At 41.1% G+C, this 17,096-nt stretch overlaps 1 protein-coding gene across 1 annotated transcript in view; it reads right to left on the bottom strand.

The window, feature by feature from the left end:
- LOC111869786 (serine/threonine-protein kinase OSR1) overlaps positions 1 to 10,705 on the bottom strand; it is a 104,991-nt gene extending 94,286 nt beyond the window's left edge. The window contains exon 1 of the mRNA XM_023861548.2: positions 10,553 to 10,705. Coding sequence (XP_023717316.1) covers positions 10,553 to 10,590 — 38 coding nt within the window. The 5' untranslated portion in view covers positions 10,591 to 10,705. The remainder of the gene's footprint in view (positions 1 to 10,552) is intronic.
- Between the last annotated feature and the right edge of the window lie 6,391 nt (positions 10,706 to 17,096).

Raw genomic sequence — 17,096 nt, 5'->3', positions numbered from 1 at the left:
AACAACCGCTCAGCTAGTAAAGAAATGTCCTAAGGATAATTAGCGTGTCAAAAGAGACCCGCTAGTCAGGGCTGGAGTCCAGGGACTTTCCCCGGTAAGTCTCACTGACACTTATATCGGAACAGAAATATCAAACATAAATAAATATTGACTTGTTCAATTTGCGAGCTCTCTATTTCAAGAGAATGCGTAAACCTGTCTAAGTAGGAGGGTCACATGATCTCTTTGACCTTCGATTCTGCGTTTAATATGTAAAGTTGCATTTAAGTAACTATGATAACTGCCCCACATCGTAGTTCATGCTCATCTTTTCTACCCGGAATTACGGACCAGACCGCAGCTGCTGCTGGATCTTATTGTGAGTCAGTGGAATCCAATCCAAAATTTGACGGGTTATTTTTTTCTACACTAATGAATCCCATACGCATCAAGAAAATTTAGACAACAGAATATTCCCTCCTTCTCATGGGATTCAGAAATGCATTAACATGTTCACAGATCCTAACACTGGGCCCTATCGTATGAGCCACTTGAAGCAAATACATAACCACAGGGTAAATCAGTATGACCTTGCTCCATGGAGAACAGTTTTCTTGAGAAGCTTATAGTCCCTCAGCTGGTCAAGAGATCCCTAGTAAGTTATTGATCCTCCAAATGCAGCACCGCTGCTGAACCATATCCTGAGCCATAAGTTTCCAATCCGAATTTCAAACCGTAAGGTCTGCAGCAATATGCTCATTGTCGCCATGACAACTTCTAATCCAAGGATTTGAGCGAGGAAATGGATGACTGTTTTTTACTTGGCAGCAAGGATTATCACATGGTGCAAGATGAAAAATCAGCAACGGACAATCCTCGACACCGCTATTGCAAGCTGTCTGTCTCTCTGTCTTCTTCATGGAGCCAGTTCCGGATGCACGGAGCACCACTCATTCCTCTGTCTCTGCCTGTACTGTTGGATCTCTTTCCATATTCTGCAACGGACATTATGCCTAGGCGATTTATCCACTTCTATCTGATTATATTGTTGCGTACAGACGCGTCGCTAAGCCACAGCTCAGTAAACACGTTCCCGCTGCAACAAATACGCATGCAACAATATAGGTACTGTTGGAAACGGGCTGTTTCTTCGTGGTCCGTGTCGAGATGTTATAAGCAAGGGGCAAAGTCAGTTGTTAGGAGTTCTGCAATGGAGGCTGTGGAGATAGCGCGTGAAGCTGAAGAATCTTCATTCTTGGAAGCCTTTCCCAGGAAACGGTTGGTAAAAACACAGCAGGCTGTAAGAAGCTCAGAGGGTGCTGTGCTGATAAGTGGTGGCGCTGTAACTGCTTGTACTTTCGGGTTGTGTGTATAAGTGGTCAATAAATCAAGTCACCAAACCGAATCCCTTGTATAGTCATCCCACAAAATAGTATGATATTTTCAGTCCTTTCGTAATATTCTCCTCCCCTTTCCTAACGTTTTCTTTTCTCTAAAAATTAGTATGATTTCTTGGTGAAAGTAATGTTTTCAGTATATTTTATGTTAGTGAAATTAAAGGAAAACTGTGTCCTTAAAAATGAAGACAAAGGACCCAAACTTTAGGCTTTGCATAGAAAAGCTAAAGGCTTGTTCTTTGAGATGGTTAGTCACTCGAAGCGAGCGGCGGAGAATGCGCCGCATCAACACAATGCTGGTGCATGTGATGTCCCTACAAGAAGATGTCACCCACTCCCTTTCAGTTCGAAACCCACATTAGTTGAAAAAAAAAGGAGAGATGGGAAAATGACCTTTATACTAGAGATATTTCATTTCAGGTTTAATTTTAAGTAAACGGAAAATAGGTAGAGCCTGCGCTGTCAATTTTTAATTTCCTAGAACATTTCTGAGGCGAAAGGAACACTGTTACATCCCAGAAGAGAGAAATGTTCATAACTATCGCTGTGACACCCACAAAACCCACACAATATATATAGTAGATTATAAATATTCCTGCAAATTATGTATAAAATAAATCATTAAATATAACTGACCGCCTCTGTGGTCTAGTGGTCAGAGTTCCTGGTTACAGATCCAGAGGTCCAGTTCGATTCTCGAAGCGACCAGAATTTCTGAGAAGTAGTGGGTCTGGAACGGGGTCCACTCAGCCTCGTGAGGATAACTGAGGAGCTGTTTCAGGGACAGCGGCTACAGTCTAGAAAACCGAGATTAACCGCCGTGGGGATCCGTTGCGCTGACCACGTGACACGCTCTATCCGCTAAAGTTGGCACTAACTTTGCCTACAAGCGGCGGTCGCTCGGTCGGTATAGTTCGCTTGCGGACTACAAGTCACGAAGTTTGTTTTATTTATTAATATTCGCTCNTCGCTTGCGGACTACAAGTCACGAAGTTTGTTTTATTTATTAATATATATTTGCTTTTATAATTTACGAATATAAATAGAAATAAACTTGATTCCAAGGGCGAAGTATGACCTTTTGCCTTCCTGTTGCTCCTTGTTAAATTGCCTTTGGTTGCGTATACGGTATGTTATTCGATAGCACAGATGCGTTACCCCTCACGGAAGGAAAAATAATTTCCCTGCAATTTTATCACCATTCTGCAAGAAAGAATCTAGCATTACCCATCAGCATCTTTGGGTTGCAGAATATTTTGCACATTACAAACTCATTTCTTTCTCTTGCTAATCAGGAATGTTATGAGGGTAAGTAATCTACTTGAGAAAACCTATCCATCTCTTCACATTATTTTCATTGAGTTGATCAGAGTCTTCCAAATCCCCATCTTCATTCTCTTCGCGTAGAATCCCACAATTGTCTTCTTCAGAGTCTATGTAACCAATTTTCCTTTTACACTTCTTCAAGGAGCGTTTGTGGCTTTCAACGATATTTTCGCCAGTGCATCTGTGACAGTGAGAAAAGCTGAGCGTGTTTCACTTGCGTGGCTTTCGTGATTTTCTATAATTTTTAATGAAGGATTCTCTGTGCTGCTACTTGAGCACTGAATATAGTGCTCCATGACCTCCATAAATAGTTCACTCTTCATTTAGCTGGGCTTTATAGCTAACTCCTGAGTATCTGACAGCCATCAATTATCAGGTATTGCTTGAAATACCCTCGGGGAAATACTATTGCTTGAACACAAAAGTACAATTCGAAGCCCCCCACGTCAAACGAGAAATTCCGCGGTGCAAACGTTGTCAAAGATTTGGGCATACGAAAAACTTTTGCTGACACAACCCCAGAAGTGTCAAATGTGCAGCAGAACATCTAACAGAAGAGTTCCCAAGAAAAACGAAAGATTCCAATGTCAAATGCGTAAACTGCAGTGATCATCATCCAGCCAACTTCAGAGGCTGCTTAGTACACAAACAATTGCAACAAAAATTCTACCTAACATTGCGAGAACGAAACATACAAATCAGACCACTTTAGACAGGCATAACATATTCTCAAGCAGCACAGAGATTACTGAACACCACGGCAACTCAAGAAAGTCGAACCATTTCCAGTGACATGGTACAACCTTCTAATGATCTAGCTGAACTCCGTCATGTGATGAAGACGCTAATGGATCAGATTGTACCCTCATAAATCTTATGTCGATGCTCATCAATATAACTAAATAACTGCTCCTCTACTAAACATCGCAGAATGGAACGCCAACGGCTTGTGCCAACGTGCTCAAGAAATACAGACATTCATACAAAACTTCGACTTAGACATACTCCTAATCTCAGAAACTCACTTCACTGACAGAAGATACATAAAGATACCAAAATATAATGTATATAGCACAAATCACCCTGACAATACAGCTCACGGAGGCACGGCAGTAATTATAAAACAAACAATTAAACGTTATGAACGAGCTAAATACAGACTCAACAAAATACAAGCCACCAGTGTCACCATAGAAGACAGCATAGGACAACTGACAAGGGCTGCAGTATATTGTCCGACCGGATATAACAATAAATACGTTGACTACACCAACTTCTTGAAGACATTAGGTAACCGATTCCTAGTAGGCGNAAAAAAAAAAAAAAAAAACATCGCTCACTAGCAAGAAGACGAACTGGAATTCATTTAGAGAAAAACTAGACGAGCTCATCACTCTAGGAATGCCACCCATAGAATTGAAAGAAAAACTCCGTGAAAAAGGAAAGCTAGAAAAAGATGGCAACTAACAAGGAGTCCAGCTGATAAACAGAAGTACAACAGACTCGCATATAAACTAAAAAATGACTCAATACAAGAATACCTCAGAGAACTAACCCCAACCGAAGCCACGAATTACTCTCTGTGGAAGGCTACCCGTAAAATAGAACAACCTAAACTGAATATACCACCAATAAGGAAACGAGAAAACACCTGGGCTAGAACCGACCTGCAAAAGGCTGAGACTTTTGCCGAACAACTACGCACAGTTTTCCAACCTAATCCATCCCGACTACCAGCAGCTGAAGAGGAAATTAATAAACAGCTTGAGACTCCGTTTCAAATGGCCTTCCCAATTAATAAAACCACTCAAAGAGAGGTAGAAACTATCATACTCCATGGCATTAGTTCAAAAAAGGCACTGGGATATGACCTCATCACCGGCAAAATACTAAAAGAATTGTCCGACAAAGGATTCAGAGTACTAACATTCATTTTCAACGAAATTTTACGACTCGAATACTTCCCCTGTCAATGGAAAGTCGCGCAAATAGTCATGATTTTGAAAACAGGAAAAAATCCAAACGATGTTGCATCGTACAGACCCATAAGTTTCCTACCGATTCTCTCCAAAATTTTGGGAAAAACACTGCTCAAACCATTAGTACCTGAAATTGAAAATCATCAGCTCATATCTTCACATCAATTTGGCTTCAGAAAAGGTCATGGAACGATCGAACAAACACATCGATTACTAAACCAAATTCATAGTGATTTTGAAAACAGGCGCTACTGCTCAGCTGTATGTGTTGGTATAAGCCAAGCCTTCGATAAAGTTTGGTACATAGGCTTATTTTACAAACTTAAGTGCGTTTTTTAAACTCCAATGTATTCTCTATTAAAGTCTTATCTTACCGACAGAACTGTTTTAGTTATATACGACGAAGCCTATACCGAATTATACCCTGTCTTATCCGGAGTTCCGCAAGGAAGTATCCTTGGGCCTATGCTATACTCCATATATACGGATGACTTGCCAGAAACCGGACAAACAATGTTTGCCACCTATGCCGACGACACAACAATACTAGCGTCTCATGAGAACCCCATTGAAGCATCCCGAATACTGCAAACGCACTTACACCAATTCGAAGAAAGGCTACAGCGATGGAGAATTAAGGCCAACGAAACTAAATCCGTGCACATTGCCTTCGCCTTGAGACACGGAACCTGCCCTCCAGTACTATTAAACGGAACATGCATACCACAAGAGGAATCAATGAGATACTTAGGCTTTCACCTGGACAGGCGGTTGACCTGGAGCACACATATTCTCGCCAAAAGAAAACAACGGGACATTAAATTTAGTCAGATGCACTGGCTAATTGGCAGAAAGTCAGAACTGTCTACCGAAAATAAACTCCTAGTTTACAAGACAATACTGAAGCCTATTTGGACTCATGGCGCACCATTATGGGGAACTGCAAGCACATCCAATGTAGAAATGTTGCAGAGATTCCAAAATAAAGTACTTTGCACTATAGTCAATGCGCCGTGGTACGTCCCAATATTATAATATAATAAGGTATACAGAGTGCACACAACTCACCACAGAGTATACAAGGTACAGAAAATTGGTTTTCTTTACTTCAAAGAACCCATCAAGTTCAATATAGCTCAATGTGAGCGCCATTTGCAGCTCGCAGGATGTCCAAATGGTACCCGATTTCACGCCATGTGTTTCATAGTATCACACAAAGAACTGCCTTGTCGACTTGTGCACGAAGTTGAAATTCACGAACAAGTTTTTGACGGAATATCTGGTCCTTTATAAAGCCTTGAAAGAACTAGAAAAATTATGATTATGCAGGGGAAGGGAGGGGGGGCAAGGAATTGGTCCTTCCGGCCAAATCGATCTGTTATTATTCATAGATCATCCCATTCTAAGAACCCAGTGTGGAAAGGCTTCATCTTGTTGAAAGAAAACGTTTAGTTGTAGGTGTGCCGTTTGCAGGAATGTAAATAATTCAAGAAATCGAGACAATTTGTACCGTTCACGATATTCTCTTGAAAGTGTTCCAACCATCGCTTGATGAACTGTTTTCCAGGTATTTGTCCTCCATATTCCCGACGGTAAGGACTTTACACTTGAATAAACGATTTATTTTTTAGTGCCACAATACAGACGATACTGAACTGCCTTTTGCTTGGAGGGAAACTGCCATTTTGCGTTCAACTGTGTACGTTTCAGCAGCGCCACTATCGGCCGGGTAATGAGTTAACACGAAATTTTCAGCGGTTTTTGCGAACAATGTAATTCTTTCCTCGGTATTTCTAATAACATGTGATTTACATAAATCTGAAATTTGCTGAATAATTAATGACCACTCTCTATATGATGATTTGCGTAAATTTTAATGCCGTATAGAATTTGAAGGCTGTATGTAAGAGGAATTTACTCTTTTAGAGAAAGAAAATTGTTTCCTGTTAAGATAATTTGACATATAAAATAATTTTAAAATAATGTAAAATGATATATTCTGAGTCATAGCGTTCTTTCTTGTGTCCCTTTTTTTGCAGGGACACACATTGGTCATCAGAACACACGTAACTAAGCACCATCCCGGAAAGATACGTATCTAGAGAAAACAGAACACTATGACATGCAATATAATAATTGCACGTGGTTTTAATTTATTGTATATATTAAATTACTCTAACAGGAACCAATTTGCTCTTTTAATGATAAACCTTCGGACACAACCCTCGCGTTCTCTATAGTAATACAATACGTTATAACAACCTGCACACATTTTCATGTACACCCGAAGATTGTCCCATGTGGCAGAAACATGTTCTGAATTTTCACGAGAGTATGAACTGACCGGTGATTCAGTAAATAATATATGAAGTCGCATTTAAGAATGGGCAGCAGAAGGTGAAAAATACAATCATCTATTGATATTTCAGAAAGTATAACATTGGAATATATTGTCACATGATTTTATGTAGTCTGTAGTAGGGTTTGGGCTGGATGATCAAATTTATTCGACTTTTTGATACAGCGCGTGCCTATACTTTACAGTTCACTGTTACACACACGCTAATGTTCATAGTCAATTTTTTCCTGCCGTTGCTTGGTAGCAGTTTCAACGGCAGACGTTCTCTTTCCTCTGAGTTCCGTAACTGTCCTCAGTCTCACCTACCTGCTTCTAACAGCAAAAGCTCACAACCATTGAGACCAAGTAGTCGTCTGTCTCACTACCTCAGAGTTATTTTACGACTGGTGGTTTACTCCAAACAATTTGTCTTGGCGTCAAGCCCCTTGAGGATCACGTCCAGAGAGCTTTCTTCCAACTGAACCCTTGTGGTCACAGTACCTACGTAACATTTTCTCTGACGAGATGGTGGTGACTCACTAACTCACTCATTTGCCCTGCTTATAACATCTACGTACGGACCGCAAAGAAAACGCCGTTCCTCTGTTGCTGTGCAATTGTTGCATTTGTGTCTGTTGCTTAGCAACGGCTGTTGGATAGTTGCTTATTTCGAGGTCGTTGTCTAGCAACGGGCCTACATGTCACAATATATTTTTCTGGCTCGATGTGCACCACTGTCCTCTGGTCATTCATGTTGACCTGCGTTCCTAAGGTTTCACGTATTCAAAGGTTTTTCTAAAGCAACATCTTCTTCATGCATGCCGAATCCTTGTCAAAAAGCTCTCTTCGGGCCTTGAAGAGCAGAATTTAGTCCATTGATCTCATCAAATATATGTGACAGATATGACACAAGAACACGCCACTTCTTATCTAAATATTGTTGATATAGTGGACTGCCAGGTCCCTGTAAACACTTGTGAGCTTGTCTCTTTCAGCGCATCTAATCATTTAATAACTTCTCCTCGTGACAACCTCTCATTACAAATGCAAGAGAAGTGATTTGTGACATGCCTGCTTTTCCTCACACAACATCGCATATAAACGAGACTTCAATAAGGCAAATTTTACAGAGTTCACCACTCTCACAGCTTCTATTGTAGCATAAACTTCAGTGTTAGTTCAAGGTCACGTGATTCTAAGCCCTCACTATGGATGATGCAATAAATTATGTTCGCGTGGGGAGCAAGCAATTTGCCGTACTCCAAATTGGAAGCCTGTCTAATGTCCTGCCAGATGTGTTGTTGCGCCTGTACAGATGCCGATGCAGTTTGCCCAAGAAACATCTTCTGTTGTGAAACAGTCATTCCCTGCCTTGAACATATCACTTCCTGTAGATCTATCTGGAAGCGGTAGACAGATCATGAAGACTTCCTGCAATTTTTCTTCGGAAGTGTATCTGACAAATATAAGCAGCTGAGCTGATCTTGCAACATGTTGATTCTCCGATACGAAGAGGAAATTTTGACTGCATCTAATCCTGGTCTGCAGTTCCTCCTTGATGTTTGACATTACTGCATTATTGCTAATATTACTACTACTAGTAGAGAGATGAGCCGGTCACGGTAGCCAAGCGGTCTAAGGCATGTACTGTCTTCGATCGCTTGGAAACCGGGATCGTGGGTTGAAGAATCCCACAAAAGGCATGGGTATTTGGTGTGTGTGTATGTGTTTATTCTGTATTTGTGATGCCCTGTGTTTAGGCAGAGGCCTTGCGACGAGCTGATCCCTTGTCCAAGGAGTCCTACTGTCTGTAAAATTATCATGAAGCTCAAAATCAGAGGCCAGGACTGTAGAGCAAATGGAGAAAAAAATAGTAGTGGAGTTAATTTACAGATTTTCGGCTTGTATAACTTTACGCCTATTGAAATATGACTCAAATAGTATAAACGAATATTCGATAATTTTTCTGAGAAATATGGTCACTAAGATTATTTTTTTTATGAAATAACTTAAAGTTAACAGTCTGAGTATGATAATAAAATATCAAATTTTGTTATTAATTTTTAAAATATCCCGCGAATTGAAATCCTAGATACACTACTGAAATTAAACATTAACGCCGATGGACGGTTAAGAATTACACAACATAGAATGGTTTCACGAGACTTTCGGTATGAGAGACGAGATTAAATATTGCTTGAGAACTGGCGCACTATGAAGCACGGGAGAGCTCTGTGTTGAATATCCAACAACAGAATTTGCGTTTATGCGTTTATAGTCTTGTTCGTTGAGTCATTACCTGCACAGTACATGTAGAAAATGAGGACATAAAATCAGTCCCTGGGTGGAATTCGAAGACATGAGCCCAGGGTTCGAGCGGCAGAACAGAGTAGGCTATGCAACACATCGCGCGGCCATTTTGATCGCCATGATTATGACGTATAACAGTTATATTATATGCAGATATAATAGAACGTTATTATTGTCTTCTGAAATGTGATGCCGTGTACTCTGGTAGTCCGTTACCAGTGTCTCAGAGAGAAAATGCCGTCTGCATCGTTATCTTATTCCACTGTGAAAATGGCGGCAGGTGTTCTTTCGAAACGTTGGTAAATATTTGCCAGAATACAGGGCATCACATTCCTGGAGGCAGTGTCCTTCAAAGTCAGCACAACGAGAACTTAAAATCTCGCATAATATGTATAACATGACACGGTTACATGAATAAGGAGGGCTATGTTCAAAAATAGAATTAAAAAAGACATTTTATTATGGTTACATAATGTAACCGTTGAACCAGCTTTACATTCGGAAACTGAAATTCACATCATAACTGAACCGGAGAGGAAAAATAGAGCTTTCAAATATTTGATATGTTAGGTCATGAATGGCAGTAAATTTGTGACAGAATACGAAATGAAAGAACAGATCTGATGTGAACTGAGATTGTGGGAGAACAAATAAAGACATAGGATCTAAAAGTTTCTGACGATGGTATATTGCTACAGGTATTATGTTTTGGACATTATCCATCGTCTTGTCTATTTTTTCTAAAAACCCGTCCTCTTTCTTTTTCAAAACACAGCGTTTCGGAAAATGGAGGGAGGGGCTAGCTCTATCTATTGGACCCAGCTGAGTAGGTTTTACCTGAGGACGGGGGCAGAATCCAGTCTCCGAAACGTTGTGTTTTGAAAAAGAAATAGGATGTTTTTTTTTAAATAGACAAGACGATGGATAATGTCCAAAAACATAATACTTGTAGCAATGTTAATTAAATTTGAAACAACGTGTAAGTAGGATTAAAGTTGGGATGAGGAAAATTACCATGAAAGACATAAGACAGCGAGACGTGGGAAGAACCAGTAATAGATGGAAAGAGCAACTTTAGAACTCCTGAATACCGGGACGCGCTCATTGAGACGGAACACGAATACAAATTACATATCTATTATGACTTTAGAACATCAGAAACGGTTAAAGATTGTAGCAAAGTGTCTATCAACATGGATGAATGAATGAACGCATGAACTCACCTGGTTGTGAAAGACATTTTGACGAAATCGGTTGACATAACTAGAAGGTTGTCCCGCCACTGCACCCGAGAATTAAGCAGAAGATTACTGATTACTCATTAACACCGATTACAATAATGCAGTATTATGAGTTCGTGCGTGCAAATGCGAAATATTGAAAGTCCACCATAACTTCTTGACACTTCGGAGAACTTCATGAAACTAAAGGCAAAGCAGAAGAGTGGATGCAGGGGGCATATCGAGCTCGTGGGGTCCAGTGGCCTGCTCCCTTCCACCTAGTCTCCCCGCCTGCTGGTACTTTAACGATGTAAGAGTGACATGTTACGACCAAGGACAAGGTACACTCACTTTCAATCCAATTCGACAAAATCACTTATATTAAGTTTAATCAGCACGGTAGAAGACGATCCCAATGAAATACTAGTGTGAAATGTCAAGGTTCCTAGATTCGTATTATGATTTTGGACATTATCATCGTCTTGTCTATATCAAAAAACCGTCCTGTTTATTTTTCAAACCACAACGTTTCGAATACTATATTCTGTCTTCGTCTTCAGGTAACACCCTCTCAGTTGGACCCAATAGTCCCTATCTCCGGTTCCTAGATTTATATTTGTATATTTACTTGTGGTTTATTTAAAAACGACCGCCTCTTATAGAGGTCCCGGGTTCCATTTCCGGCGCTACCAGATTTTCTGAGAAGTACTGGGTCTGGAACGGGGCCCACTCAGCCTCGTGAGGACAACTGAGGAGGTATTTCAAGGAAATAGCGACTCCGGTCTAGAAAACCGAAATTAAACGCCGTGGGGATTCGTTGCACTGACCACGCGACATCCTCTATCCGAAAAGCTGACATTAACTTCGCCGGCAAGAGGTGGTCGCTCGGTCGGTATAGTTCGCCTGCGGACTACAGGTCACAGTAGAGCCATTAGCGAGTAAAGAATTGGAAAGGATGGCGAAGGAAGTTCACGGAGCCTAATTTCAGGTACTATCTCGGCATTTGCTTGGAGGAAGCCAAAGAAAAATGAAAATGTAGAGGGTCCCAGGACCGAAATATAAATTCGGGACTTTTTTTATACAAAGCGTAAGCACTTAAACGAGATATTCGATTTGGAAATGCGTCACACGAAATTGAGGACGAAAACATACAGTCTTCGTTTTGTAAGAAGAACCAGCACTAGCCTAATTGCCGCCCCACGTGACGAGAAATTCCCACTTCCCAACCAGTCAATAGTAGATCAACTTTTCCAAAACGCAAAATTTCCAGGCAATCTGATGATAGTCAACAATACTGTCATTATGTTTAGAAGTTATATCCACATTGTTACTGAGTAACGTGTGGGTTACGGTCAATTATTGGTAAAGGTAAGCAGATATTCATTTTAATTCAACAAAAAGCAAAAGAACAGTATTTGTAAAAATGTGGTGCCCGAGGCTGCCGCTTGGTTCGCCTATGCCTTCTCGCCGACCCTGCGGTAGCGCAGTTGGTTGAGGCACTATGCTACAAGCCGGAAGGTCGCGGGTTCAAATCCCAATGAGGTCATCGGATTTTTTCAGTTGACCTAATCCTTCCGGCCGCACTATGATCCTGGGGTCGACTCACTCTCTAACAGAAATGAGTTTTTTTTCCCCTTGGCCCTACAGCCCCAGTGGGCCTAGTCATGCGTCCATGAACTTCTCCGTTCACTTCGGTTTCTCTAGATCTTACATATTTGGTATGACTCCTTGGGCGGGTGATCAGCTCGTCGCAAGGCCTCTACCTGTACACAAACACAGAAAAACGCACACACACAAACTAACATCCATGCCCTGAGTGGGATTCGAACCCACGATCCCGGTTTCCAAGCGAGCGAAGACAGTACATACCTTAGACCGCTCGGCTACCGTGACCGTCAACAGAAATGAGTACCAGGAATTAATTAAAGAATTTTCCTGGGGAGTAAAGCGCGGCCTGCGCGTAAGGCTCACAACCTTACCGCCATCTTTGAGCCGATTGTCAAGATAGTGCGGGACCCTCAACGTCTCACAACCCTATGGGTCTTCACGGCCTGTTACAGGACTAGCTTTAGTTTAACTTACTTACTTTTATATTAGCATCATGCCAGACACTCCCAAGCGATATACCCGACTCTTCAAAAACTCTTAAGTAAATTACCAAGTTCGGTAACTCAGTGTTAAAACACTGTCATGATTTGAAATTTGATTTTTAAGCAAGGAAGAATTTCTCTTGTTTCATACTTGTTCTTGTCATTTCCTGTGTATATCATGTAAGGCATAATGGTACTAAATTTCACACAGCAGTTACTCACTATTTTCTTAAAATTTCTGTTGAAAATTAATCCAGAGAGTTACAAATTATGTTAGTATTTAAGTCAGATATTTGTCTATTGTTGAGATACCATGTATACAAAATTCACATATGCAAAACTGGTCCCTATATATCTGACTGTAATTAACAGCAATTCTCTATAAGGGCTGGTAGCTTTAAACTGCCCCAAAAATTGCATTAGGAAACTTGAATCTTCACTTCTGGATTCACAAAATCCTACATCTGGAGTCTATCCTAGACCATTTGCACCCATTTCACATGGTCACAGTTTATTTCTATCTATCTGCTAAGGTTCTGCCTTGCCCACCCAACCCTATCAATACAAATATTTCATGAAACGTAAAATTTCTACTTGTTAGGATTAAAGTCATTTCTCGCTGCTGACTTGCATAAACCATGGAAGGTACACAAGTACCAGTAATGCTCTATTTGACTGTACTGTCTCCTTTTCTCCGTACCCTTGCACTTGGATTAATGAAGCCTATCACATGATAAAATGTGTAATGGCCCCACTCCCCAACTCTTATTCCCACTTGTCCCCTACTCCTAGCTGGCAGCTACCCACATTCATTTAAATCAGCTGTCACGTAGCAGGACCCAGATTGAAACCAGAATCTTCTGCCATGACCACAACATACACTGAACCTACCATTCTCTCCATGTCCCTGCAGGCAAGTGTCATTCTTCCCACTGTTAGACCTAGTTACATGTTTTACAAAGCAGAAGCAGCTCATTTTCTAGACGTTACTGTAAGCTTCTCTTTCCTCTATATTAGTAGTTTATAACTCTTTTGAGACTCTCATCAAAATTAATCCTTTCAGAACGTTCTTTTGAAACTTTTTAATAGTGTACATACTTCCTAATTCTGTCTTCGTTTTAACACTCTCTACAATCAGGGAGATTGTAATCCGCTCTTTTTCTTATATGATGATGATATAGCATATGTTTAATAAAACTTATTTCTTCGTGTGTCTTGAAGTTAATAACGGTTACAAGTTTGGTTTCTCTGTCCTATATTTGGCATCACCATGTGGTATCGCCTTGGACAGGGGCAGAAAAAAATTTCTGACTTTGTCCAGCGACTCATTCTGCCCTTCTTGTACACAGGGTCAAAGTTCGGGAGCATGGGATTTAAAATAGGATTATCACACTCTACTGCACCACCCTTTGGTCACTAACTTAACCTGTATACAAGATATGCTCTTATATTATACTACATAGAAGCTGCAGTGTGACACAAGACATCCGAAATTATGTAACGGGTTTCGGCTTAATATCTTGAGCTGGCACTCACTTTGTTTTCACTTAAAACAAAATCTAATCTCATACCAGTCACTTAAACGACAATCTAATCTCAGTCTCTTAATGGCTGACACTGATCAGCATACTCACCAGAGATAAGAACGAACAGAGAAGAAGTAGGCTCCAGCCAATAGGTAGACTTTGCCATGCCTGGTCCATCCAATCTAATCTGCTCGACCGGTATTCCCGAAAGGTCCTTCTAACTGATATAACCAAAGATACCGAATGAGTAACTTTCCGGCCATTGCAAATTATTTATCTACCGATTCAGCATTATTTCTCTTCTTTAGCAAAGGCTGACCTAATTACACATCTTTGCCAGTCACCCAGACTTCCTCAATTACTGCACATACGTTTTGCTAAACGAGACATTACTCTCGATGCACCTCTGTATCGCTATGCCTTTATACTATATACTCCGTGGATTTTAGTCCGCAAGCGAACTTTACCGACTGAGCGGCAGCCGCCTGTCGGCGAAGCTAGTGCCAACTTTAGCGGATAGAGGGTGTCGCGTGGTCAGCGCAACGAATCCCCATGACCATTAATTTCGGTTTTTTATTCTAAATTAAATTAAAATATCGCGATGCCGCGCTCACGAAGTGACATAGCAGACCAGAGTCTCAACATTTCCTATCGCTAGATCCTCAGGTTCAAGGAGCTCTAAAACAAACTACAGGGGACATCGGATCTCTTTACAGAAATTGGTTATCATCTGCTAAGTTTGTAAATAGGATACACAACCCGCTAAAACCGAAAACTGTTAGGAAACACAACATCCCTCTGTGTTGTGTGATTAAATTTTGTGCAATGCATTTATACTTGCAAGCTAACAGGATATGCTATTCATGTTTATTTGCTTTCCTTTTATCGCAGAAAATAAATTATAGTTATGTACTTAATCAGTAACTGCTTCTGTAATATAAGTAGGTTTTATTTATAACATAACATAAAGATGACGCCATTCAATATTTAACAGCCCAAACTGCAGGAGTCTCTTAACTAAGCAATTTTGAAACGAAATATTGTATAAACACCCCCGATTCTCAAACATTACAGAGCTACGAAGGCGTAAATTTACGCACATGAATTTCCCTACTCAACAGTGGGAAATTAAACGGAATTGAATACATGAGGGTGAATCAGAAAGTAACCGCGATTACCATGAAAAGTTAAACAGTTCCGTCCAGTGTGACTGGTGAAGATGTTTCTTATTTCAGTTATTTATGTTCTTACATGTTTCGGCCTTCAGAGACCATCACCAGAGGGACACCTTTACAACAATAGAGTTGGAGGCTACTGTTACAATATATGTTCTGAACAGTAGCCTCCAACTGTACTGATGTAAAGGTGTCCCTCTGATGTTGGTCTCTGAAGGCCGAAACGTGTAAGGACATAAATAACTGAAATAAGAAAAATCTTCACCAGTCACACTGGACGGAACTGTTGAACTACTCATGATATTGTTAGTGTGACGGACCAGAATGAAACAAATCAAATTAACCGCGATTGCTTTTTAATTAAATAATACAGTTACAGTGAATATGTAGAATACGATCGTTTTTCTACACAGTTGCCAACCTTTCCAGCACATTTAGTCCAGCGGCCGAGAAATTTCTGTATGCCATTAGGCAAAAGAATGCTTCTAGCTGAGTGACGTCACGCATGCACCGCTTCTTTTGTTTCGCAGTCAGTGGCAAAATGGAGGCCTCTCAAGGAGTCTAGAATGGGCCAGACTGGTGACAGTAGGGAGCCAGATCATGACTACAGTACCTCCAATTTCAGTTGCGGGAGGCTTTCAACGGTGCGGGTGGCAGTGTGCGAATGGGCATTATCGTGCAACACTGCGATAACTTTCGATAGTAGTCCTCGGCGTTTGGTTCCAATAGTTGTTTTCAGCTGGTTCCAGAGCATTTCACTATAACGGACACTATTTACTATTGTACCTTTCTCTTGGTTGGGACCATAATATATGAAGGTGCTCCATTTTGATTTTTATATCTCCTGTTAATTAATGGTAGCAAGTTTGTGTTGTTTTGGGTGTATTACTCTTTCCATGATAATCATAAAGGGTGGAAGGTCGGATAGAGGCAACGGAAAAATCGGCCCAGGGACATTGTTGCAAGAGAAACTTCAAAAGTGTGGACGTTCGGGAAATGTCGGGCGACGCCGGAAAGCATCCTGGAATAAGTAACGAAGGCTCAAGACGGCGATTATGCCTGGAAAGCAGGGCAACTTCCGACAGGATCTCAGGGGAAAACTATCGGGCTGGAGATAGTGAAGCGAACAGTCAGGTTTTCTGTCAGGATTCTAAAAACGAGTAACAGGAAACTGTGGAGAGGTCAACCCCCTCCGAGACGAAAGAAGAGGCCACTAACAACACATTAAGAACCGTGGATGTGGGAGCATTGACCATTCTCTTAACATTGGTAGTTCCAACCGGAAGAATATGATGGTGAAACACCTGGACCAGTTCGCACCTTATCAGGGAGCCACTCGGGACGAGCGGCCTTAAAGAGGGAGCGGTTGGAGAGTAAACAACGAAAAACCGAGCAGGGTAGGAAGGTGAGACCAAGCACCAACGTCACAAGCACAGCTCTAGAAAATAATGGCGGTATGCCTGTAGACTATTCGAGAAGAATAGCCTTAAGGAGGGAGCAATGTGGCGTATAGACCCGTTGCTAAGCGGCGACTCTGTAAACAACAGCCGTTGCTCTCTAATAGGCGAATAGACAAACACAAAGACTAGGAGGTTGGTATGAAATGGCCGCCAGCCTGGGACCCAGTTAGCTGTCTTAACATGAGTACTGCATTAGCGGCTGTGACAAAAGGACCTCAGTGTGGGAAGCTGAAGAATCTCCCTTGGTAGAAGCCGTTGCCATGAAACGGCTGTGGAGAGTGTAATAGACTGAGGAC

This window comes from Cryptotermes secundus, unplaced genomic scaffold (genome assembly GCF_002891405.2).
Source record: "Cryptotermes secundus unplaced genomic scaffold, Csec_1.0 scaffold123, whole genome shotgun sequence".
Taxonomy (NCBI): Eukaryota; Metazoa; Arthropoda; class Insecta; order Blattodea; family Kalotermitidae; genus Cryptotermes; species Cryptotermes secundus.
This window is presented reverse-complemented; position numbering and strand designations above follow the sequence as displayed.